Source organism: Crotalus tigris, unplaced genomic scaffold (genome assembly GCF_016545835.1).
Source record: "Crotalus tigris isolate CLP2741 ecotype Arizona unplaced genomic scaffold, ASM1654583v1 scf7180000024461.5605484, whole genome shotgun sequence".
In the NCBI taxonomy this organism is placed as follows: domain Eukaryota; kingdom Metazoa; phylum Chordata; class Lepidosauria; order Squamata; family Viperidae; genus Crotalus; species Crotalus tigris.
In genome coordinates this window covers 422501-449130 of record NW_024100632.1, presented here as the reverse complement: position 1 = coordinate 449130, position 26630 = coordinate 422501, and the positions used below count along the sequence as shown (strand labels likewise).

Sequence of the window (26630 nt, the reverse complement as noted above, 5' to 3'; positions counted from 1 at the left end):
CCTCCTCCAAAGAAGATCAAGGCAAAATCCTGTAATCCAGGTTTCCCCAACACAGAAATCCAAGATACAGTTTACAGATTACTGCTGCCTGGGAAATCTCATGCAATGCCAATAGTAGTAGTGGGGTCAGTAAGTCAGGAAAAACCGCCTTGAAGTCTTAGTGTCACCATGGCCTTGGGTAACACTGTATTACCATTTTCTTTGTTTCCAGACATAGAATATAGCACCAATTTCCTATAAATGCTTAGTTGTACGAGGAATAAAATGGGGGGGGCTCTCTAAGTTAGTCACTTTCTTTTCCTTTTCCTCCCTTCCTGCTTTGCCTTGCCAGCTGTCAAAATAAGATGACACCTCTCCAGAGGTAGATAGGGCTTCCTTTAATGTATGTGTTAATACGTATATTGACTTTCCCCCGCTCTCTTGTCGGTCTCTATCAAGATTTATTCTCCTTTATGGGCTTCCTATCGATTGAGGTAAAGCAGTAGTCTCACAGGTCGATCCGTTGTGATTTGGCCGCGGACGGAAGTCAATAGCTATTTATTATATGATTTATGGGCTTCATTACTGTAAACGCTAGGAAAGGAAGAAGGTGAGAGAAAGTGTACGAAAAGAAGAGACGGGCAGAGAAATGGGGGCCATTCAGCCTAAAACTTCTGAATAGGGCAAAACAGCCTCAGCAGAATCGGTAGAGAAGGAATTGCAAAATAAAAAAGAAAGGAAAGGAAAGAAAAGGTATTAGTGCAGCTTCCACGCAAAGGATCACTTCCACGGCCTTTTTTCTTTTTTTCTTTTTTCTTTCAAATGTCTGGTGACACTGAGAACAAAGGAGATAATAGGGCAGGGATTCATTGCATAGCGGTGCGAAAAATTCTAATTTAACTAAATTGCTTCTTTTCAGTAAACCCTTAGAAAGAATATTGCTTTCATACGTTCCATTAGATCTCTACAAGTGAAACAAACAGCCAGAGTAGGCAATTGAAATTTTGCAGAATAAGCTGGTATTAATGTCCCAAAATAGCCAGTCAAGGATATTAAAGTCCAGTCAAGGTTCAGCGATAACAAAATCAAGACTATGCAGTTAATATTTCGATAAAATGATCAAAGCCAACTCAAAAATATGATCGGAGAAGGTAATGATAGCACCTTGGACAGCTCCTAATGAGTTAGTTGTTCTTTTTCCTTCCTGGACTTAGCTATAGTAGGTGATATTGTTTCAACATGGAGTTAAAAACTATTTGAAGTCTTATGTAAGCTTCTGAAACCTATAATATAGCTGAAGAAGTTGCCTCAATTAAAGCTTTGCTACAATTTAAAGTTGATGCAATCTTTGAAGTTTGCATCCTTGGGACAAATGTGGTTTTTTTTCCCCCTCCAGAAACGTAAACAAACTTTGCTATAGGGACACTGGCCTCAAGCCATTCTCCTTATACCAGAATATGCAACGGCCAGTTGTGAGTTGGTTTCTGTTTGATATCCATTTCAAGAACTTTGCACCACGCATTTTCACAAAAAATGTTCAGGACTTTCCCCTGTTGCCCTCTCTGTGCAAAGCTAAAGTGAGGCATCAAATAAAAAAATAAAAAAAACATTTCCGGGTCATTAAAACATGTTTTCCTGGCCATGAAGGGGAATCTTTTTTAAAATAAAAATGTAGAAAGCACACAGAGGAGAACTCTTTCATCTCTAGCAACATTTTTTTTTCTGTTTTTGAAAAACGCTTTCGTAGAAGAAACAGGTTTTTTTTTTGCTCTCGGTATTTCTTTGGCACAGTCATAATTAAGTGTGAGTTAGTCAAAATGTGCAGGAATAACAACTCCTTAATGAAGCCCCTCTTTCTGAGACCAGCTGCTGGAGCCTAATAATTTTCTTTCTCCAAAGCGAAGTCTCATTAATGACACGAATCCAGCGAAAAGCCTGCAAAAGCAGGATTTAAAGCCGTTTCACCACTGCCAGGGGGCCAGTTTAGCAAGCGATCACGTTTGATCAGCTTTCATCAAGAAGCTCCACATTTAAACGTGTTTCCTTTTATGATTGTTTAATCAGCGCGACTTACCAAAACGGGGAAGGTTGTTTACCCATTTTGGGGTTGGGAGCTTGCAAGGATTTGAAAGTATCGATAAGTTCCCCTTTAACAGAACAACAGAGTTGGAAGGGAAGGTCTTCTAGTCCAGTCCCCTGCCCAAAGCAGGAAACCATCCGGGTCAAGTAGTTGTCTAGTCTATTCTTGAAGACCTCCAATAATGGAGCACCCCACAACTTCTGGAGGCAGGTCATTCCACTGGTTAATTGTTCTCACCATCAGGAAGTTTCTCCTTCATTCTAGGTTGCTTCTCTCCTTGATTAGTTTCCATCCATTGCTTCTTGCCCTGCCTTCAGGTGCTTTGGAGAATAGATTGACCCCCTCTTCTTTGTGGAAGCCCCTCAGATATTGGAAGATTGCTACCACGTTTGGTTTCCTTGACTTGGAAGAAGTTACTTTTTAAAACATGGATCCACTCTTGTCCTGGGAAAACAGGCAAGTCTCCTTCTGCAGGCGAGACCATTCCCATCTAGCCCAGGATGGTCTAGGTTAGACCTTTGAAATTTTTCCAAACCAAAAGCTTGCTCACAGTCTCAGGTTAAACAAATTGTATTTCGGACACTATTTCTGGTGCCCAGAGCTTATAAACAGCAGATCATCCAAAAAGTCTGCTTTTCTTATCAAGTTATGAGGTCAGCAACATTTCTGGCTGGCTGGGGAATTCTGGGAGTTGAAATCCATGGTTCTTAAAGTTGCCAAACTTAATAAACACGAATAGAAGAAGAGTATTGGTAGGTCAGGGTTAAAGTTAGCGTCCTTGGTGCTCTTTGAGCTTGGTGGTTTTCTTGCAGATGTTTCTTTACCCAACCAGGTAGCACTGATGATGTTACTCAAGTTGGTAATGAAACGTCGGCAAGAAAACTACCAAGTTCAGAAAGCACCAAGGACCCCACAGTTCAGAAACACAGTCTTAGCGAATCTTGGTCCTGTGCCTTTGCTCCACTTCCTTCTTCTTGTTCTCCATCTTTCCTTCAGTTTTCCAACAATGCTAAGTTCCAGGACCATCTGAAGTCAAAGTAAAAGGGGTAGGCCTTGTCTGCTGATGTGGTAAAAAAAAATAATAATAATAGTGCCACATGAAAGAGCTGCCACGGAGAGGAACAGGACACCCTGCCTGTGGTACTGCAGCCTTCGGAGCGCTGAGCAGACTTTGTGATCGCATCTGTCCTAGCAGAAAACTAATTAAGAGGGATGCCACACATCCGTGCTGTGAGTCCCTGGAGGGCAAAGACTCACAAGCCATTCTGATGAATTTCTTCCCCCCCCCCCAGCCCAGCCCAGAGTTCCTATCACATCACCTTGGGAAAAAGCGTCGCGTAAAGGCGAGCGGTGTTTACAACCTCTGTGAAAATCATTTCAATGCGAAGGATATTAGTTGAGCAAAGCTCAGGGGGGACCCTTTGGCCAAAGACTGGCACTTATGTATTTGCCACAACCTGAAAATTCTACCTTTAAAAAAAAGAAAAAAAAGATGATGCAATTCTGCTAATGCCGAAGCATTTAAAGATTGAGCCCTCACATCTTGCTGGAACCTCATCCTGCCTCTCTACTCCAGTACAATTGTGCCTATTGTGAATCCCCCCCCCCCCTACTTCTATTGACTTCTTTGCTTAAATGTCGACCCTGCTTTTTAGATTATCTCTTCAAGCGCAGGAAGTCGGGAGTCCAGGCAGCTTAAAGGAATAGATAGGTTTATTGTATGCTAAAAGCTAGCTGAGAAATTCTTGCCACCCCTCTCCAAGGTGCTGAGCTGGAGAACGGCTGGATCCCAGCATGTACTGAGCATAAAAGCCCAGATTGTCTTCCAGTTCTTTCTGTGGTCTTCCAGAAAGTAAGAAAGACTAAACTGAGACACACACACACACCCTTAAATGCTCAGGTGTTTTCCACCAACGCAGCATCTGAAATAAACATTCTTTGCACATCACTGCCACAGACCAGACGGCCAATCGTTGGGCCCAGTCGCGAATATGCTGCTTTGCATTTTAAACGAAGCGAATGCAAAGTCAGTGCTGGGAAACCCCCAAAGTCAATGATTTTGCTGAAGACATGAAAACACTCCATAATCAGACGCCAAGTTCTTCTGGGGCCGCTCGGATAATGACAGGTGCTGACCTTAGGTGAAAAAAGGCTAAGAACCAAAGGAAGTCAGGGCTGGGAATGCCGCCAGCTCCTGCAAGGTGACAAAATGTGAACAGGCTGCCTGCTTGGAAGAAGAGCGAAGAAGCCTTTTGCACATCTGTTTAAGCTGGAAAACAGAATACTCTGCCGCCGCCCCCCCCCAGCGGATGCCTTAAAATACGGTTTTGCCATTTTTCTTCTTTGACAGCTGAGCAGTGAGGCCAAGGCAAGGTTTACCAGAACGGCTTTTCTCTGGGAAAGGATAGCAATGAAGGCTTATAGTAGTGGTCTTCAAAAGTGGCCCATTGATGACTTGTGGACTTCAACTCCCACTCTGGCTGAGGAATTCTGGAAGTTGAAGTCCACAAGTCATCAAAGGGCCAAGTTGGTAGACCCCTGGCTTATAGCAGGGAGGGAGGGAGGGAGGGAGGGAGGGAGAGAGAGAAGCTGTGCATGGGTCTTCCAATCCAGTCTCAACTTTGTTTGAAATTGTGATTGCTATACAACAGGGGTCTTCAAACATGGTCCTTTGATGACTTGTGGACGTCAACTCCCAGAGTTCCTCGACCAGGCATGCTGGCTGAAGAATTCTGGGAGTTGAAGTCCACAAGTCATCAAAGGGCCACGTTTGAAGACCCCTGGCTTATAGCATCCCCAGGACACTAACCGGTCCTCAGAAAGTCGAACCTCTCCTCCTTAAGGGTCCACTCCATAATTGGTGTCACTGATGAGATGGAGGTGGTCCGTTCATCCCTCTGTGCAATGAACTGGTTGAGGGCTTCGGGTGAATTATTACCAGCCGGGGAAGTAATACCCATTTGGAGGTGAAGTCACTCGTTACAGCTTGTACACAGGAAAAATTCAAAGGTTTGGTGGTTATCAAAACGGGCCTCTTACCTAGTGATGATGGCCAGGTGGGGAGGGCTCATGCAGGCCCCCATGAACAGCACCACGTTCTCATGCCGCGTCTGCCGGTAAGCCATCACTTCCCGCTTGAAGGCCTTCAGCTGGTCCTCGTTGTCCCGCTCAATGTCGATGAGGCGGATGGCTATCTCACCGTGCCAGCGGCCGTGGAACACCTGCCCGAAGCGGCCTTTGCCGATCAGCTCTCCGATCTCCAGCTGCTCGAAGGGAATGTCCCACTCCTGCAGAAAGATGCTGGTCTGGCTGGCTTTCCGGGGGAAGTTGCGAGCTGAGAGGAGGGAGAGATTCATCTCCTCAAAGTCGTCCTCGGATTCCTCATCGTTTCCCTGCTCGGTCTGGACAAGGGAGAAGAGAAGAGCTTGATTTATGCAACACACCTGCAGGAGATGAGCAGGCTGAGCCCGAGGGAGGGGGGGTGAAACATGTCATCAGTCTCGAGTCTCTGCGCACCCATAGGAGATCTAAGTCCACCCCACCTTGAATTCCATTGACTCTTGTCTACTGCCAATTCACCTTGATTGTCAGTAGTTCAGATTCTTGTAGAGAGTGTTAGAATAAATCTGTACCCCTTTGAGTAACCTTGGTTCCTGATTTCTTGGGTCTGACAACACCTTGGGTAATACCACCAGCCCCAACAGATATCTTTCCTTCTCCAGATCGACAGTAGGCAGGATTAAAGCAAGTGGGAAGTGGGACTGAAGGATGGTGATTAGAGTCCCTACCTATAACCTTTTCAATGTCTTCTTCCACAGTCCCTTTTTTCTCGTTCTGGTATTCCCACTTCCCCTCTGTCTGGAAGTCTGCTAGAAGAGGACCAGATCACTCTTGATCTGAATTCCAGATGGCCTGCTTTTGAGATTAGACTGAGGGCAGCATGGCTAGCCCCTCCTTTATAACCAGGCTCAGAATTATGGGCATGGAGTGAGGTGGGGTTTAAGAAACTATAGGCCAATTCACTTACTCCTCTATGAACTTCTGGCTCAGAGGGACGTCTCAAAAGGTAGAATGCTAGGATTCCTCTTCCATCAACACTTGACCAACTGCCCACACTCTTACCAACTACCAGCATTTGAGCATTGACTTCAGCAACAAGTGAACTTTCTATAAACCTCAGTTTTAAGATTACCTTGAAAGGTAATAAGAAGCTTTGGTTGATTTGCCCAAGGACAGACAATATATATAACTCAGGGGAAAATAACATGGTAAGCTGTGTGGAGAAGATAAAAGAATAGTAAGGGGATTAGCGAATGATGGGGTCAGAGAATTACTTCTGAATCGCTCCTTTCCACCTGTGGCCTAAAAGCCAGACGTTCATGCAAAGACACACCTGCAGTCAAATAATGTCATTTCTAACTGTCCCATTCAGATGTGATTTAGAAGCATCAAAATAATAACGTGCATCCCAGTGTCAACCACATGAAACAGCTCGTCCTTGGAGATCCTTCTCTGCATCAACCACCAGGTGGGACACCCAGGACGTGGAGCTTTCGGTGTGAGAGACAATGGGTTCCATGTTAATTATTCCAGGTCAGCTACAGCTAGATGCGACATTTAATACTGATTAAACGCAGCACGGATCAAAAATAACTAGAGCGATCCATGAAGAGGCCCCAAAACGAAACAACCCACAAACCACTGATGGAAATCACGGAGACCTTCATCCCAAAGCTCCTTCTGTTTCACCCCAAGAAAGTCTCCCCGCTCCTAACGTGGACCTTACCTCAGAGGTTGGCTCCACTTCAATTTGAAGTACTGGATTCCCTTCTCGGCTTGGAGGAAAAGAAACACCCCAAATTACTAAAAATAAATTGCCTTGAGTTATTGAAAATAAATCCATCATCATCATCATCATCATCCCAAGACTCTCTCAGTAACCATTAGAGCTGAAACAGTGTTCGACAATTCTCTTTACAAATTAAAACGAAAGTCAGTTGTAAGGTTAAGGAATGCCTTGGTAACCTACAAAAGTCTCAGTTAGGAAGGAAGAAAAGGGAATAACCAGTGTTTCTCAACCTTGACCATTTTAAGGCATGTGGACTTCAACTCCCAGAATTCCACAGCCAGCATTGCTGGCTGTGGAATTCTGGGAGTTGAAGTCCACATGCCTTAAAATGGTCAAGGTTGAGAAACACTGGAATAGATGGTTATGTGTCCCTCTGAGAGCCATCAATCCTGAGGATAAAAAAATTCTTTTCAACAGCCAATACGGAGGTCCTTGTTTATTCTCTACTTTTTTTTATCCTGAGTAGTTCCATAGTCGAATGATTACATTTATATTGCACACCAACTAGTGTTAAACTAAAGTTTGGATGATCACCTGTAGGAAATGTCTCAGTTTCATACTTCCTACCTCAATAGCACTCCTCCCGCTCTTATGATTTTTACTGACTATAATATGACCCTCAAGAACAACTAAACAAGGGGATCAATTGTCCCAAAGGTGCTTTTTTTTTTCAAAACACAGCTGAATTTTCTTGTTTTTCTTTTGAAGAGATTTTGCTTCTCACCCAAAGGCACTTCTTCAGCTCTCTTCTTGGACGAGAAGCGAAACGTCTTCAAAGAAAAACGAGAAAGTTCAGTCTCTTGAAAAAGCACCTTTGGGACAGCCATGACGGGGCATCCCCATAAGCAAGGGAACCAATTGTACACTGAGGCTGGTGTACATGGAAGAGGTGTAGAGACAGACTGCTAGGGAAGCTCAAGTTGTAGATTTTGTTGCTGTTGAACAGGGCATTGGATGGAATATAAGCTCTTCTGCAACTCCAGGATGGATTCAGACACAATGCTAAGCTATTATTTTGGTTTGTAGGTTTTGGCTTAACCTTTTGTAGGAAAAATAGCCACTGTGCTTTGCCAACCAAGGAGTATGGCTTAGCCTATCACCAGCCAACGTTGACCTATCCGTCAAACCATGGTTAACAGAACTGTATGATGTATGAACCCATTCTCAAGGTTTTATTACTTCACACCAGTTCAGACCTGATTCTTCATTCAGTTTTCACAGTAGACATAGCTCAGCTCTTGATTGACAGAAGCCGAATGACCACTTTCAAAGGAATAAATGGCTTGCAGTTTTCATCGCAAGCAACACACCAAAGATTATTCTCCTCTGACACCTTTCAACAGACCAAGAGCTATCGCTAAAATGGCTTACAATATTAAAAAAAAACAACAACACTCTCTTACAGGCCAAAATAACGGTACATTATAACGCATGCTGGAGTACTAGTTAATTGTGCTGAACAAATGTGGAACAACACATTTGAAGTTCACCCAAAATCTAAATTGATTCAGAGATCAAATATTAATTTCTTGAGAGTCAGTTTGATGGGTTGCCAGACGAAATACAAGTTTTGGCATATATCATTAGCAACCTCCAACGTCCACTAGGTTTCTGAAAAATGACATGTACGACACTCATCTGAAATTTGCTTTTTCCTGGTCAGCTAACTACATGGTTAATGACATGAAAACAAATGAATCCATTTTTGAACAAATGCTTTGTAGAGTGATGAACGGAACATCAGTCGCATGAGAAATGGAAGGGACATTTCAAGAACAGGAGAGAGAGAGAGACAGAAAGAGAGAAAGAGAAACAGAAAGAGAGCGAGAGCGAGAGAGAGAGAGAGAGAGAGAGAGAGAGAGAGAGAGAGAACAGAATGAGAAAGAGAAAGAGAAACAATGTGAATGAGAGACAGAAAGAATGAGAAAGTGAAAAAGAAACAATGAGAGACAGAGACAATGCGAAAGAGAATGAAAGAAAAAGAGAAAGAATGGGAATAAGAGAGAAAGAGAAAGAATGTAAATGAGAGACAGAAAGAAAGAGAGAAAGTGAAAAAGAAAGAGAGAATGAGAAAGAGAATGAAAATGAAAGAGAGAGAATGTGTGTGGCAGCCTGGACAATGCATGTGTGGCTTTTCTTCTTATTTATTTAACCATTAAACTTTTAGGCTGCCTGTCTCACTTCGCCAAGAGACTCTGGGCCTTCTTTTCTGACCCGGATTCACACAAGGCTCGTTGCGGAATTTAAATGCAAATGGAACTGCGGATTAAATTAACAGAAGGCAATTAATATGATTATCCTCCGTGATTTGGATGATGCTTTTCCTGTGCCAGATTAACAAGACAACTGTTGGAAGTGGTTGGGGACCACGGGTTTGTGTGCGTGCGTGTGCGTGTGTGTGTGTGTGTGTGTGTGTGTGTGAGACATATGGTCCTGGAGCTGCTTTGTGCTCTTTGGAGCAAGAGGGAAGGGAGCTATCAGCCGAAAGAAGGGATGCGAGAGGAATGGACAAACGAAATCAGAATCTAAAGCCGATGGTGATACCCGATTTCCATATTTCTTTTTAACTTTGCCACCATTGTTTTTCACTTTCTTAAACTCTCCGAAGATCTGCGGTTGCTAAAGAGAAAAGGTGAGCGAAGAAAGAAGCCAACGGGCTGTTTTACTCGTTAAGGACGATTCTTCAGTCTTCCCTGAATTCTTAAAGCAAAGAGAGGAGAGCGTGGGAGAGAGGGCAAGGGGAAAGGCCCAAGGCAGGGGCGTGGGAGGAACTTTGAGGACCAGGTTAATGCAAAGCCAGAGGAACTAGGCTGCTCCCCCTCCTCCTCCTCCTTTGTTATTGAACCAATCTCCTTCTCTTTCTCTTCCTTCTCCTTCCCCACCACCTTTATTATAAGAAAATTCTCTTCTTCTCCTCTTCCTCCTTTATTATGAAAAAAATCTCCTCCTTCTTCTTCCTCTTCTTCTTTCTTCTTCCTCTTCTTCTTCTCCTCCTCCTCCATTATGAAAAAATCTATTCCTCCTCCTCCTCCTCCTCTTCTTCTTCTTCTTCTTCTTCTTCTTCTTCTTCTTCTTCTTCTTCTTCTTCTTCTTCTTCTTCTTCTTCTTCTTCTTCTTCTTCTTCTTCTTCTTCTCCTCTTCCTCCTCCTCCTCCTCCTTCTCCTTCCTTCTTCCTTATCTCCTTCTCCTCTTCTTCCTTCTCCTACGCAGCAAAATCAATCCCAGGCTTTCAAGGAAGGGGAAAAACCAGAGGAGAAAGAGAGCCAAGAAGATTCCTGGAAACTTCCTGGAGGACGGATTTATCCCAAAACCCGCCGAGGCGAAATCAGCTTTGGTGAGAACGAGGCCGGAGAAGATGAGAGCGGAGCATTAATTTTTCAGAGGCCGCGTGTTCAAACGGAAAGGGCTTCTTTAATCTCTAATGTAGGAACAGCTGCCAATTCTAGGTTCTCTCACCTTTCAAAATTACTCCGGCCTGAAAGCTCAGGACAAGTCTTTCCCCTGGAACTGATAAAGCAGCTGCTTCCTTGTGTCACCTCAAGTGTTGCCCTTCTCCATCCTAGAGATGCTTCTCAGGTTGCAAACAAGAATTTTGCTATTTTCTTCTGGGCTTTATTTTTCTTTGCCGAGGAAAAGCGAGAATCAACCTGTGGGCTGGTGATTATAAATTTATGCACATTATAGGCAGGGATAGAATACCAGAAGGGTTTTTTCTCTCTGTATATGTGTGTGTGTGTGCGTAGGTCACAACAGTCATAATCACAGTCTCTCTCTCTCTCTCTCTCTCTCTCTCTCTCTCTCTCTGCTTTAAACCATTGGTTTATATTCCCACTTCATTTTAAACCCTGCAATTTTTCTTTTACACTCTAGACAGATGAATCTGGTACTGCACCACCTTGACTGACGGATACATTTTATAAAGCCACCCCTTTTAAATGAATAAATTTGGGCTGCTGACAACCTGGGCACAAGAGAAAAACAATAGGGCAACCCCATTCCACCCACCCCCCACCCCTGCCGTAGACGGAACTGAAAATACAATTAAAACCAACGACAAAGCAACGATCAAGGCAGTGCATAACAAACTCACAACATAAGTGACCTAGATAATGGGCTCGTCTCACATCGAGTCCAACCCCCAGCTCAGGCAGGAAACCCTATGCCATTTCAGACAAAGGGCTGTCCAGTCTCTTCTTAAAAACCTCCAGTGACGGGATTGCTGGAGAATATCTCCTCTCTCATGTATAGTCAAGGCCATGGTTTTCCCAGTTGCAATGTATGGCTGTGAAAGTTGGACCATAAGAAAGGCTGAGCGCCAAAGAATGGAGGCCTCTGAACTCTGGGGCTGGAGAAGACTCCTACGAGTCCCTTGGACTGCAAGGCGTTCAAACCGGTCAGTCCTAGAGGAGATCAACCCTGACTGCTCTTTAGAAGGCCAGATCCTGAAGTGGAAACTCAAGTACTTTGGCCACCTAATGAGAAGGGAGGACTCACTGGAGAAGAGCCTAATGCTGGGAAAGATGGAGGGCAAGAGAAGAAGGGGACGACAGTGAAGGAGGTGGCTGGATGGAGTCACTGAAGCAGTAGGCGTGATCTTAAATGGACTCCAGAAGATGGTAGAGGACAGGAAGTCCTGGAGGAACGTTGTCCAGGGGGCCGCGATGGGTCGGACACAACTTCGCAACTAACAACAACATCTCCTCTCTTCTATTACAATGGCTTGAAGAGACTTTTTTTCAGTAGAGGCATTCGGGGGGGGGGCAACCTGCTGCCGATCCTTCTGCTCAGAATAAGCGCTGCGTCCTGAGAGGAACAAGGTGCCTCTGGCTAACTAGCACACAGGCAGGTTCTCCTGACAAGGGGTGCCAAAAAAGCTGGGGGAACTCTCTTATGGTACAGCGCTGAACTACTTCACAGCGACAAGCTGGAGGGGTTCCTTTTAGTTTCCATTTTCAAGCAAGCTAATTTGAGGCCAGTTTCTCGGGCTCACGCACAAATGACACACGGTGGTGTGCTTTTAGGCGATGGTCTGCCTCAAATCTTGTAGAGAAGTTCAAGACCAGAAGATGCCTTACAAATAATGTGCTTGAGGCCGGCAGTCCATGCAGAAAATGCACTGGGGAGAAAGCGTGCTGGCAGTCCCGACCGTTTAGGCAAAAATGGGTTTAATTGCAAGCTTAGATTTTTTTTTATTTTTTAATTATAAAGAAAGGAGATAACTTTTCTATGTTTACAAACCTACAAGCGATGAAATATGCAGGAGAGTGATATAATTAGAAATGAATTAGTTTGCCTGTCTGTTTTTTAAAAGGATCAAAAATCCATAGTCTTTGGTAAGAGGCCTCTCAAGGTAACTTCTGGAGGCAGAGATTGATTAGATTAGATTTTAAAAAAAAAAAAAAAAAAAAAGATTAGATAACCTTTTATTGTCATTTTTTTTCCTGTGGGCACAACGGCACACATTAAAAATGAAATTTAGTTGCTTGCTCTCAAAGTATACACATACATAACACGCATTTAAAACATACTATATACAACATATGTATAGACCTACACCCTTACATACAAGTAACATATAAACACATAAACATTGGGTGTGGTCTTCTGTTCTCTGCCATTCAGGAAACTAGCTTTGTTCTTCCAAAGAAGGTAATATGAGAGGAGGAGGAGGAGAGAAGGAAAAGGAGGAGGAGAAGTAGTAGTAGTAGTAGTAGTAGTAGTAGGAGGAGGAGGAGGAGGAGGAGAAGGAGGAGAAGGAGGAGAAGAAGGAGGAGAAGGAGAAGAGGAGGAGGAGGAGGAGAAGGAGGAGGAACAGGAGAAATAATTTCTAAAGATGGGTTGGACCATGGTTCCAAAGAGGAGGACACACAGTGAGACACTTACATTGGGTCTGAATTCACGGGATGGAGGACAACTTGAGGTGGTCGGGTGGGCAGCTCAGGCACAACATCTGGAAAGAAAAGGAAATCCTGTTCAGAGACGCGGCTGACGGGGTGCTCTCGGAAGGACCCCCCCCCAAAAGATGCTCAAACAATCGGCGAAATTCAGGCGGCTGTTTCTCACAAGCCCATATAGTGTTGCCAGTTTGGACTGCTGAACCCTGCCCTGGGAAAAACACTTTTTAAATTAAATGGGCACCACTTTATTCCGCAGAGAATCCTTGCCTCTGACTGGAGCTATATTGGGAATTGCGTGGAAAGGGGAGCAGAATCAAGTGGGAAAGTAAATGGCGTCCTGGATCTGGAACAGTGTATATATTGGGAAATTTCAGAGTAGTCGTCTGTGCTGTCACTCAAATGACCCCCGGGGGACTAGCCTTGTTGCCAAATGCTATCATTTCGCCATCAGCTATTTCTGGTATCTTCTGAAGTCACCCAACCGTTGTTCCATCAAAATTATAATAATAAGCAGGACGGGTTTTATATCACTTCAGCAATGGCTGGGTGTGTTATGAAGACAATATAAAACACTAATGGCAAAATTATTTTAGTGAGTTGGCCTGCTGCAATATGTAGTGTACCCATAGTCATAGGCACCTTGGGTGCAATACCAAAACAACTGGAGCAGCACTTGTACTCGGTCGGCATTGACAATATCCCCACTGGTCAATTGCAAAAGGCAGCTTGATTCAGAATGGCTTACATCCTGCAACCAGACCTTTCCTAATATTAAGCAACATCTGCCTATCTCAGGTCCTCGGGAGGGACTTGATAAGTCAATAAACATGCCAAACCCAGTCTAAACATCTGGCTGACAGTGCAACCAACTGTAATAGTAATAATAACCAGAATACAACCTGGTCCAGATGCTCCCCATCACCCCTTTCCTGTATTCCAACTATTTCTTCCTTCCTTTCTTTTTTTTTTTTTCTGGAGCCAGTGAGACCCAATTTGCCAGGGTGTTCGGCAGAAAACTAAACCCAACCCCTTGCTCAGAGAGTTCTCTTTAACAAGGTTTATTGAGGCCAAAAGGAAGGGATTTACAAGAATCCAAGCAACGGCTCTATTTCCATGGATAATCGTGGATATCCCTGGGTACATGCAGGTAAAAACCTTCTGATTTTCTAAAAACCTTCCGGTTAGAAGCAGTCTTGTGATTGTTCGTGAACACTTACCTGGAAAAATGAATTGCTGCTTGTACGTGTAATAGTGAGAAGCTGTGGAAGAGTGAAAACACAATTTAGGAGGAATAAGTGATTAGCAGAACTGCCATTTCTGAATAAAACACAGAATCCTAGAGCTGAGAGGGACCTCAAAGGTCTTTTGCTCAGGAATGCTTGTGCCATAAAGTATTCCTATGTTATATGAAAAAAAAAAAACCAAGTCCACATGTAAAAATCCAATTAAATTGATTTCTTGCTACTGGTGACTGTACGTAGCCATCTTCTCAACTAATGGTTAGCGCCCGTTTTGGAATTAGATAAGGATCAACAGAATTCCTGTGGCTACGTAAAGATTCCAGGCTGGTTCCTCTTTTAACGCCGCCACCCCAGATTCTGCCACTCCTTCCCCTACACTAGAATCACTGGCAAGAACTGGCGGCTGCACCTAACAGTGACTGAATTGTTACTGAATACATCGCACTTACCTGGCAAATTGAACTGTTTTTGTTGCCGCGTGCACTGCGGGGAGGGGTGCAAGGGCGAAGGTGACGTGGCGCTGGGTGGCAGGGGAGGAGCTGGTGAAGAAGGAGTGGACGACGTGGTGGAGGAGGGATTGCTGCTGGAATCAGGCTGGTAGGGCACTGGAATGTGATCCTACAAGAGAAGGAGCAACAGTTGGGTGAGCACTCAACCAGCAAGCCTGAAGGTCTTCAGTTCGGGCTTCTCCAGAAGATCTACAGGTAGTCCTCAACTTATGACCTCAGTTGGGATCAGAAATTGCATTGCTAAGGAAGGTGGTTGTTCTCTGTTGCAGGGGTCTTCAAACTTGGCCCTTTTATGACTTGTGGACTTTAACTTCCAGAATTCCTCAGCCAGCCATGCTGGCTGAGGAATTCTGGAAGTTGAAGTCCACAAAAGGGCCATGTTTGAAGACCCCTGCTCTACCGGAAGGCTAAAAGGATGGGAGCAGTTCTCACTGCCATTCATAGGATGTTCCATAGCACTGGGGTCACAGTGGAGAAGGCTCTTCTCCTTGACCCTGCCAGACAGAATTACCTGGCCGACAGAGTCTGCAGTGGACCCCTTCTGCTGGAACAAGTGGGGTGGGCTAGTGCAGAGGCACACGTCCCAGATATGGCTAAGTTTTTAATTCATCGAGCAAGAGTAAAATCCCAAGGCAAACTAAAACAGTCCTCAATCCCAGAATGGTTTGATCTCATAAGCAAATGTTCTTCTTTACTAACAATCTGCCTTTGGACCTGGGGCATAATATAATGCCAAGATTTGACGTCTTCCCCTTTGAAAAGGTCTCCGTTCTCAGGCTGGTTGATTTAGCTTCATTTAATGGCTTTATTCACCTAAGCTACTGGCGAGGCTGGCGTCACTGACTTTTTGATTGGGATTGCCCACCTCCAGGAAGGAGATTGGCTGTGGCTTTTCCAACATGTGAGCCTTTCTACAAAAAGTCTCTAAAGCAAAAGGGAAAGAAAGAGAAAGAGAAAGAGAGAGGGGAGGGGAGAGAGAGAAAGAAAAAAGAGAAAGAGAACGTAAAAGAGAGAAAGAGACAGACAGAGAGAGGGAAACAGAGAGAAAGAGAACGTAAAAGAAAGAAAGGGACAGAGAGAGAGAAACAGAGAGAAAGAGAACGTAAAAGAAAGAAAGGGACAGAGAGAGAGAAACAGAGAGAGAGAGAATGTAAAAGAAAGAAAGAGACAGACTGAGAGAGAAACAGAAAGAAAGAACGTAAAAGAAAGAAAGGGACAGAGAGAGAGAAACAGAGAGAGAGAAAGAGAATGTAAAAGAAAGAAAGGGACAGAGAGAGAGAAACAGAGAGAGAGAAAGAGAACGTAAAAGAAAGAAAGGGACAGAGAGAGAGAAACAGAGAGAGAGAGAATGTAAAAGAAAGAAAGAGACAGACTGAGAGAGAAACAGAAAGAAAGAACGTAAAAGAGAGAAAGGGACAGAGAGAGTGAAACAGAGAGAGAGAAAGAGAATGTAAAAGAGAGAAAGGGACAGAGAGAGAGAAACAGAGAGAGAGAAAGAGAACGTAAAAGAAAGAGAGAAAGGGACAGAGAAAGAGAGAGTGGGGGAATTAGGATTTCTTTAACTAGCTAGCAGGCTGCCCAGCTCTCAGCTCATCTTGCCCATACAGTAAGAAATTCTCACCACGTATTTGGACAGTAAACCTCCACCTGGTGCTTCCTGGTAGTAAAGCTACACCTGGACAGCAGGCGGCATGTAAGATCTTTGGGATGGAGAAAAGGGAGGCAGGGAAAGCCCACTGTGTCTCCTCTGGAGGATCCAGCCTGGCTCCAGTTATTTCCCCATCCATCACTCCTCATGGGCCATTTAACTTAAAGGGGCAAGAGCGGGCATTTTGCGATAAGGTGCGACAGACGGGCGCTTCGCACAAGGCTGCACATCCTTGACGCAGCTCTATGGGGCTGCTGCCTGCCAACTATTTGATAACACCGTGGTGAATAAGAGTTCCTAATGCTGGCAAAGAGAGCTTAGGAGTTGGCAGAAGAGGGGGACTTCAAATTAATTAGGAAGATGGGGAGGAACCCTTAGGCAGGTCTCCATCTGTATCCCTCTTCTCTTAACAGAGCGATTCCTGCTTATTCACGTGCCCTCTTTCACCAGATTTTGGAGTCAGCAGAGAGAGGGGGGAGATTGGAGGGGGTTCTACTCTGAAGCACCCAGATGTCAGAGTAATCAAAGAGGAAGCAAGGATCATAGAAGCATGGGGTTGGAAAGGACCTTGGAGGGAATAGAATAGAATAGAATAGAAAATGGAGTAGAATAGAACAGAATAGAAATAAGATTACAGAATAAAATGGAGTGGAGTGGAGTGGAGTGGAATAGAATAGAATAGAATAGAATAGAATAGAATAGAATAGAATAGAATAGAACAGACTAGACTAGACTAGACTAGACTAGACTAGACTAGACTAGACTAGAATAGAATAGAATAGAATAGAATAGTAGAATAGAATAGAATAAGGAACAGGAACAGGAACAGGAACAGAAACAGAAACAGAAACAGAATAGAATAAAATAGAATAGAATAGAATAGAATAGAATAGAATAGAATAGAATAGAATAGAATAGAATAGAATAGAATAGAATAGAATAGAATAGAATAATGGAATGGAATGGAATGGAATGGAATAGAATAGAATAGAATAGAATAGAATAGAACAGAACAGAACAGAACAGACTAGACTAGACTAGAATAGAATAGAATAGAATAAGGAACAGGAACAGGAACAGAAACAGAATAGAATATTAAACATAATAGAACAGACTAGACTAGACTAGACTAGAATAGGAGTAGAACAGGAGTAGAATAGAATAACAGAAAGAATAGAACAACAGATAATAGAATAGAGTAGAATAGAATAGAATGGAATGGAATGGAATAGGAGAGGAGAGGAGAGGAGAGAATAACAGAAAGAATAGACTAGAACAGAACAGAACAGAACAGAACTGGAAGGGACCTTGGAGGTCTTCTAGTCCAGCCCCCTGCTCAAGCAGGCGAACCTATACCGTCTCAAACAGGTCTTCTTGTTCAATCTTCTGCGCAAGGCAGGAGTCCTTGAAGGTCAAAGCCAAAGTTCTACATTATCGAACAAGACCAAGCGTCAAGCACATTGACTCCTGAAGTCTTAGTTCAATGACTAAGAATCTGCCAGCCAGTGTTCAGGCCTAAAGCGGGACTAGAACTCACCTCCAGAAATATTGTGCGTGGAAGTTTTCAAGAAGAGACTGGGCAGCCCCTGGCCTGACAGGGTAGGTAGGGCTTCCTGCTTGAGTCGCGGGCTGGACTAAGAGACCTCCGAGCTCCCTCCCAAATTGGTTGTTCTGATTCTGCCAAGGGCAGTCGGGCTCAAAGCCCACTCCCTCGTTCAGACCGCCTTGTTGCCCATTCCAGAAATGAAAAAGGAGAGTGACGCTGGGAAGTAGCAGGGAGAGGAGGGAGCGATGGGTGCAAATGCCAGGCAGGTGGAATGCAAATTGGATGCAAATAAGGCTTAAAACTTAAAAATAAGGCCTCTCTATTTTGAGTAGCCAGCAACAGGTTTCCACAGATGACGTTCTGATGGCTGTCAAAAAAATCTGCCACTTTCTCCGTTTGGCCACTCTGAACAGAAGCTTGGATTTCGGGGAAAAAAAAAAAAACCCAGAAAAACAAAATACTGTACAAAATAAAACTCGGGAGAACCCGGCTGGGTGATTTTGGGCCAATCGCCAGGAGATGGTGAGTTCTAGTCCCACCAAACGCATGAAAACCAGCCAGGTGATTTTGGCCAGTATACAAGGAGACTGTGAGTTCCAGTCCTACCTTACACATATGAAAGCTGGCTGGGTGATTTTGAGCCAATCCCAAAGAGACTGTGAGTTCTAGTTTCATCTTAGGCAGGAAAGCTGGCTGGGTGACTTTGGGCCGATCACCAGGAGACCGTGAGTTCTAGTCCTCCCTTAGCCGTGAAAGCCGGCTGGGTGACTTTGGGCCAATCACCAGGAGACGGTGAGTTCTAGTCCTGCCTTAGCCATGTAAGCCGGCTGGTGACTTTGGACCAATCACCAGGAGGCAGTGAGTTCTAGTCTGGACTATAAGATGGGATCCCCTTGGGCTGAGACTTCTTGTCTCAACCCCCGACGGGTTTTTATTTCACATCAACCAGATCTGCTGAGCTCTCGAGTCGAATTGGCAGGCGTGAGTGGAAATCCAGCAAGCCATCTGCAGTGCGGTGGCCCTCCAGATGGCTGAACAGACCAGGAAGAAAACAGGATGATACTGTTTCAAAGCTGGAGGGGGGGGGGAGACAGAGGTCTTGGCCAATTTCTTCTCTATTCCTTTGCACTTTTGTTGCAGGCTGGTTGCCATGGCAGGCGAAGAAGGTGGTTTATTTGCTTATTTATAGAGAATACAGAATAACAAGAGGAGTTGGGAAGGGACCTTGGAGGTCTTCTAGTCCAACCCCCTGCTCAAGCAGGAGGTCCTATCCCATTCCGGACAAATGGCTGTCCAGTCTCTTCTTAAAAACTTCCAGTGTTGGAGCATCCACCACTTCTGGAGGCAAGTCGTTCCACTGGTTAATTGTTCTCACTGTCAGGAAATTTCTCCTTAGTTCTAGATCGAATCTCTCTTTGATCAAGTTTCCATCCGTTGCTTCTTGTCCTGCCTTCAGGTGCTTTGGAGAATAGATTGTCCCCCTCTCAAATATTGGAAACTTGCTATCTTATCTTATCTTATCTTATCTTATCTTATCTTATCTTATCTTATCTTATCTTGTCTTGTCTTATCTGGTCTCGTCTCACCTCACCTCACCTCATCATTTTATTTTATTTTATTTTGTATCTTATTTATTTTATTTTACTTATTTTACTTTACTTTACTTCATATCTTATTTATTTTATTTTACTTACTTTATTTTATTTTATTTTTATTTACTTTATTTTATTTTGTATCTTACTTATTTTCCTTTACTTTATTTTACGTTACTTTGTTTTATTTTTATTTTGTATTATTTTATGTATTTGAGTTCCTTGACTCCTAGGGGTCCACTGACTCTACTCCCTTGCAACTACAAAGATTATTAAGGAGGGATGAATAAGTTTATTACTGCTTTCTCTTTTCCTTCAGATCCGTTTCGCCTTTGATCATTCAGAATCCTCTTCCTTTCAAGTCCCTGCACGAATCTGTTTCCTTTCTTGAAAAAAACCAAAACAAATCTAAAGTGAAGATGTATTTTATGGCGAGAGGGCAATGGATTGGCTTTTTGATACAAAGGATGCTCTTTCAGATTGGTTTTCGGGGGTTCAATTTTTTAAAAAAAAATCTCTGGCAAGAGGGAGGGAGGGAGGGAGGGAGGGAGGGAGGGAGGAAGGAAGGAAGGAAGAAGTAAAAGAAGGAAGGAATAGAATAGAATAGAACTGGAAGGGACCTTGGAGGTCTTCTAGTCCAGCCCGCTGCTCAAGCACGAGAACCTATACCATCTCAAACAAGGAAGGAAGGAAGGAAGGAAGGAAGGAAGGAAGGAAGGAAGGAAGGAAGGAAGGAAGGAAGGAAGGAATAGAGTAGGGTAGAGTAGAGTAGAGTAGAGTAGAGTAGAGTAGAGTAGAGTAGAGTAGAGTAGAGTAGAGTAGAGTAGAGTAGAGCAGAGCTGGAAGGGACCTTGGAGGTCTTCTAGTCCAGCCCCCTGCTCAAGTAGGAGAACCTATACCATCTCAGACAAGTGACTGTCTAGCCTCCTCTTAAAAATCTCCAGTGCTGGAGCAGCCACGATTTCTGGTGGCAAGCTGTTCCACTGATTAATTATCTTCACTCTCAGGAACCTTCTCCTTAGTTCCAGGCTGCTTCTCTCTTTGATCAGTTTCCAACCATTGTTTCTTACCTTTAACTCTGATGCTTTGAAAATGTGTGGTCCATTTCAATCTGAACTCTGAAATCTTTTCGATTTATTTTGATTTATTTGTGCTTTTGGGGGGGGGCGCAGAATTTTAATAATCAAGGGTATGAAAGCCATGCTCCAACTCCTTAGGAATTTGCTGGCAGACAAGCAGGGTTTCGAACCCAGCCTTGGCATCCCTGAATGGTTTAGTTCCACGGTGGCTACTGGCTGACCCCAGACTCAGCACAGCTGGCCAGCTGCCCATTTCCTCTCCAGTCACAGCTCTATGATCAAGAGCCACAAGCAGCTTTGGCAACAAAAGGAAGGACCTTTTCGTACCTTTGACTTAAAACAGGCTTTTAATTCACCACCATAAGCACTTCTTTGGCTGGGTGCCCTTGAGGCCGCCTCACCTTGTTGATTTTGTTGGTTTTGGGGAGCGTCTGGCTGATGGGCAGATCTGAATATCTGGGGGGTTTCCGCAGCGGATTGTTGATGTCACACGGCACGGATTCTGTCCGGACTAATCTTGCTGAATCAAAAACAAAAGAGAGAGAGAGAGAGAGAGAAAGAAAGAGAAAAGGCTGGAGAAGAGGAAAATAAAAATAAAGAGGCGGAGCGAAATAGCCCACCTTCGGCCATCTGTAATTTTATCATGACCGTAAACATCATTATCGTAAACATATATAGTATGTTTAAGTGTGTATAGTGTATGTGTACGCTCTGAGAGCAAGCAACTAAATTTCGTTTTTAATGTGTGCCGTTGTGCCCACAGGAAAAAATGACAATAAAGATTATCTATCTATCTATCTATCTATCTATCTATCTATCTATCTATCTATCTATCCATCCATCCATCCATCTATCTATCTAACATCCATCTATCCATCCATCTATCTATCTATCTATCTATCTATCTATCTATCTATCTATCTATCACCATCCATATCTGTCCGTCCGTCCATCCATCCATCCATCCATCCATCCGTCTATCTATCTATCTATCTATCTATCTATCTATCTATCTATTCATCAATCATCTATCTATCTATCTATCTATCTATCTATCATCCATCCATCCATCCATCTATCTATCACCATACATATCCGTCCGTCCATCCGTCTAACTATCTGTCTATCTATCTATCTATCTATCTATCTATCTATCTATCTATCTATCTATCTGTCATCCATCCATCTATCCATCCATTATCTATCTATCTATCTATCTATCTATCTATCTATCTATCTATCTATCTATCACTATCCATATCTGTTCGTCTGTCCGTCATCTATCTATCTATCTATCTATCTATCTATCTATCTATCTATCTATCTATCTATCTATCCCTTCCTCTTTTTTTTCTTCCCATCCCCTCATCCCAGGAGTTCTGGAAAACCATGCTTTCCTGCGTCTTCTTGGTTCTTGTCGTCATATAAAAAGAAGAAAGCAAGGCGCTCCTGAACGATTATGTTTTGAGAGACAAACCCTCTCCAGATTCTTAGCTGGCTCCTGCCCCAACTGACTGGAGAGGTAAACTCCCCCAAGACCAAAACTCTTTCTTGCAGAACTGGTGAGAAAGCAGAAGTAGGAAGGAGTTTGCGCAGGGAGAAACTGCAAGGATGGAAGGGTTTGGAAGCCCTGGGAAAGGAAAGGCGATTCGTAGATGAAGAAGGAGGGCGGGGAATATTGTAGTAGGAAGTTAGCAAAGGACACTGTCCCCTTTTTGTTCTGGGGACCCAAGGAAAATGAGAAACGGAACTGTAGTGGCTCTTACCTCCACGGTGGATGATCAGCAGGTGACAAGGTGGGGCCTCTTTGGTACATCTGTTGTGGCACTTTAGCCTAGGAGAAAACAAGCAGAGGAAGCGCTGATTTGAGGCTCAGCTCGTGGACAGTTGGACTTCAAAAAGAGTCAAACTGGATTAGGGCCCTTCCGGAAGAAGCGAAAACGGGTTTCTTTGTATTTATTGATTTATTTGACTTATATCCCACCTTTGTTATTTTTTTTGATAAACAATTCAAGGGGAAGAACATGCCTAATACTCCTTCCTCCTCCTATTTTCCCCACCACGACAACCCTGCAAGGTGGGTTGGGCTGAGAGAAAGGGACGGGCCTAAAGTCACCAGCCGGCTTTCATAGCTAAGGTGGGACTAGAACTCATCGTCTCCCAGTAATTGGTCCAAACTTCACCCAGCTGGCTTTCATGCCTAAGGCAGGACTACAATTCACCGTCTCCTAGCGATTGACCCAAAGTCACCCAGCCATCTTTCATGCCTAAAGCAGGACTAGAACTGACAGTCTCCCAGTTCTTAGCCTGGTGCCTTAACCACTAGAACAAACTGCCTGTCTACAAGGTCATAGGACTACAAAGACATCCAGATCGAGCTGGGGAGCTAGCTGGTTGTGCAAAATCAGTACTTCCAGTTTTCTGATGCCAAAGGCCCATCCTTGACAAATATGAGTGAAACAATCTTATTTTAGACCCTTTATGCTCTGGAGTCGCGGGGAGATATATATACAGTATATATAGGAAGGGCTAGATGTCTGCCACAAAGGAAAGCAGAACCCAGCCACAACAGTTTGGTATATTAGGTGTCTGGGGAATGCACAACCTACAAAAAAGGAGACGTACTTGCAGTTTTTACATTTCAGCCCAAACAACATTCCTTTCCCGCAGACAGTGCACGTCTGGGACATCCAATACTTTGTAGAAAACCTGGAGGGAGAGAGAGAGAAGGAGAAAAAGAGAGAAAGAGAGAAAAAGAAAGAAAGACAGAGAAAGAGAAAGAGAGAGAGAGAGAGAGAAGGAAAGAGAAAGAGAGCGAGGTTGACCTCTGTTAAGTCTATAAAAATTGCTTCTCCAAATGAGAGTATTTCTCACCAAGTAAATCTCCCATGATTTCTGCGATCTTCCTTCTCCCAGTCACCCAAGTCCGAATTACTTATTGATTTTGTTGTAGCAAGCCCATACAAATCAATCGCCACTCACTTGCTCTTAGTATTTAACGCAAGTGAGATTTTTGAGCGAGTCAAAACCAACTATATATCCACCCAGGCAAAGAGGGCAGTTGGGAATTTTGCTAACTTTTACGGCCACCGGTGAAATCCCCAAAGCATCAAAATATTAGTTGGCCTGAAATTCAATTTCAACACAGCAGGCTGGTGTCCCTGAACGACTATATCACCTGGAGTAACTTTTTGTACGTACATTTTCTCTCCACGCTTACTATGGTTACTAAGGGATCGGATTATTGTTTTATTTTCCTGTCCCCAAGTATCCATGGTTACCAGTAACAATAATGTACAGAAAGAATGAGACTGAGTGATATTTGTTGAGGGCCCACAAGGAGGATATAAACAGCTATTCTTGCATCAATTAGATCGTAAAATACAATAGCTGTCTCTGCCAAGGCTCTACAGGTCCCCTTTGTGCGTGTATATATATATATATATATATATTCATTATACCTGTGTTTGATTGAGTTTCCAAGATCCCGTCGAGGAATTTGGGGGGACCAGCGAGGTACTGAGAGCGTATCTGGAGACAGAAGAGGAAGACAAGAAGAATTCAATGTAAAAATAAGAGAGGAAAATTCACTTTCCCTTCAGCCATTGGGAGGATCGAGCTAATTAGGGGCTAGTGATACTATTAGTTTTCTGATTACTTTTGGAAATTTGTTTACAAGGCAGGTCTTTTTCTCAAGATTCTCATTTCTTTTTCCCAATCCAGCTGCTGAATTCCAATCTCACTGACCAACAGAAAAAAAAAGAAAAGAAAGAATATCAGCCAGCAGTTACCTCAAACACCGATGTGATGACTGTGGCAATAAGAACATGAAGAGTTTACCTGGTTTAGGCTATTATTTAGAAACATACAGCAGATCTGAAGAGACTAGAAGCATTTGAAATGTGCATTTACAGGCGGCTGTTGCGCATAAGCTGGGTTGACAAGATCAGAAATGAGGAGGGGATCAGCCGCCTGGGAAAGCCAAGGGAAATCATCAAAACAATTAAAAAACGGAAATTAGAATATTTCGGACACGTGATGCGACACCCCGAAAAATACGGCATACTCCATTTAATCCTCCAGGGAAAGATTGAAGGCAAACGAGGTCCAGGCAGAAGAAGAACATCGTGGCTTCAAAATCTAAGGGACTGCTTTGGACAAAACTCAGCAGCACTTTTTCGTGCGGCTGCTGATAAAAACAGGATCGCCAACATGATTGCCAACGTCCGATAACGGATATGGCACAAGAAGAAGAAGAAGAAGAAGCAAATCTGGGCTTGAGACGACATAAAACCACGCAGGGGCTGGATCATGTTTTGTCCCAGCTAAATTGAACTAGGCTTTTAAAATGGGGCTGCTCTCAAACCTTACCTAATTTCTCTTGGGGGGGGGGTTCACTCTCAAATCTATCCATATTTAGGCAGGAATGTACACACACACACACACACAAAGTCACTGGGAAAAAAGTGGCGCGGAGGCCTGTTGCGTCCTTTGCCCAAGACACCAGGAGAGAATCTTCTCTCCTAACACGATGCCTGCTGCAGAGTTGGTGACCGTCATTCATTTTTTTATTCTCCCATCAAAACACACCCACACCCACCTCTGGCTCTCCAGATGCTTGACATTTCATCCCCCCCAGACCCCCACCCACCCCAGTTCTGCTTCTGACCCGCCGGAAGGGAGCCCTTTCTACAAACTGGTACATTTCTACTTGCAAGAATAAATACTTGGCTTGCCTCAAAGAGCAAATTAAAAGAAGGCTGCTGACCGTCGAAGCGAGGCATCCGTTTATATTTTCTCTTTTTAAGACAGGAAAAAAACAAAAAAACCCCAACTGGATTCTCAGAGACCGAAATGCCGTTTCTGAGCAATATAGACCTGGACTGCTGGAATTTGACCATCTGTACGCACCAAGCAGGCCAGGCGGCTGCGCAGGACCTCCCGGAGGGTTTTCTACATACATCAGCCAATCTTTATTATAGAGGCTTTGAATGCCGCTGTTTGCTTTTGGTATCCCAGACAGGTGAAGGTGTTTTTAATTACGTGCCATTTTGGAAGGTTACATTTGCATCCGATTTCCTGTGCGGTAGCAAAGCTCCCTTGGCTGCGTAAGAAACCGTAACTTAGAGAGAGAAAGAGAGAGAGAGAGAGAGAGAGAGAGAGAGAGAGAGAGAGAGAGAGAGAGAGAGAGAGAGAGAGAGAGAGAGAGAGAGAAAGAAAAGAGAGAGAGAGAGAGAGAGATGGATGAGAGAGAGAGAGAGATGGAGATAGAGAGAGAGAGAAAGATGGAGAGAGGAGAGAGAGAGAGAGAGAGAGAGATGGAGAGAGAGAGAGAGAGAGAAGAGAGAGAGAGAGAGAGAGAGAGAGAGATGGAGAGAGAGAGAGAGATGGAGAGAGAGAGAGAGAGATGGAGAGAGAGAGAGAGAGAGAGAGAGAGAGAGAGAGAGAGAGAGAGAGAGAGAGAGAGAGAGAGAGAGAGAGAGAGAAAGAGTTTGTTTTACGCAGCGAAGGGAAAAAAAAAAGTTGCAGAGTAGCCAGGAAGCAAATACCATCAAACCCTCCGATTCCGGCCGGGAAGAAAATGATCAGCAGAAAATGCCCACAATTCATTCCAAGCTTGCTCTGTCTTTTGGCTATACAGGCAGTCCTCGGCTTACAACAGTCTCCTAAGTGACCGTTCAAAGTCACATTACGGAAAAAAGTGACCGTTTTTCACACTTACAGCCATCGTGGCCACCTGATCAAGCCAGCCGTGTCCTTTTCTAAATGACTCCACTGCGTTACCTTTGGCCAGGTTTCTGTGTTGCTTCCCACCCACCGGCCAATAGGCTATGTTTTCAGGTAGTCCTTGACTTACGGCCCATTGCCGTAGTTACGACGGATCCTCCAAAAGCGACTTATGACCCATCGAAGTTGTAGCTGCAAGCAACTGACCAAACTGGGGCTCTTGGCAACTGGCTTCCGTTTACAACTGTTTGCAGTCCCCGGGGCTGCGATTTATGATGGTCTTGCTGGAACCCCCTTTTTTTTCTCACCCTGGTTGTTAAACAAATCACTGCCATTGTTAAGTGAACCCCATGGTCGTTAAGTGAATCCGGCTTCCCCCATTGATTTTGTTGGTCGGAAAGCCGGGATGGGAAGGTTGCAAACGGCAATCACGTGACGCTGGGATGCTGCAACCTGTTGTAAAGACAGGTAGCCCTCGAGTTA

At 44.0% G+C, this 26630-nt stretch overlaps 1 protein-coding gene across 6 annotated transcripts in view; it reads right to left on the bottom strand.

Annotated features, from left to right (window-relative positions):
• KSR2 (kinase suppressor of ras 2) overlaps positions 1–26630 on the bottom strand; it is a 113582-nt gene that overhangs the window by 26188 nt on the left and 60764 nt on the right. For 3 of the 6 annotated variants that reach the window (XM_039332583.1, XM_039332578.1, XM_039332579.1), the window contains 9 exons: positions 23882–23951; positions 23046–23129; positions 22187–22254; positions 20822–20946; positions 14496–14664; positions 14023–14064; positions 12792–12858; positions 6846–6894; positions 5099–5460 (listed from right to left, as the gene is read on the bottom strand). In XM_039332583.1, the coding sequence (XP_039188517.1) occupies positions 5099–5460; positions 6846–6894; positions 12792–12858; positions 14023–14064; positions 14496–14664; positions 20822–20946; positions 22187–22254; positions 23046–23129; positions 23882–23951 (1036 nt within the window). The remainder of the gene's footprint in view (positions 1–5098; positions 5461–6845; positions 6895–12791; positions 12859–14022; positions 14065–14495; positions 14665–20821; positions 20947–22186; positions 22255–23045; positions 23130–23881; positions 23952–26630) is intronic. The other 3 variants (XM_039332580.1, XM_039332581.1, XM_039332582.1) reach the window with 2 other exon arrangements.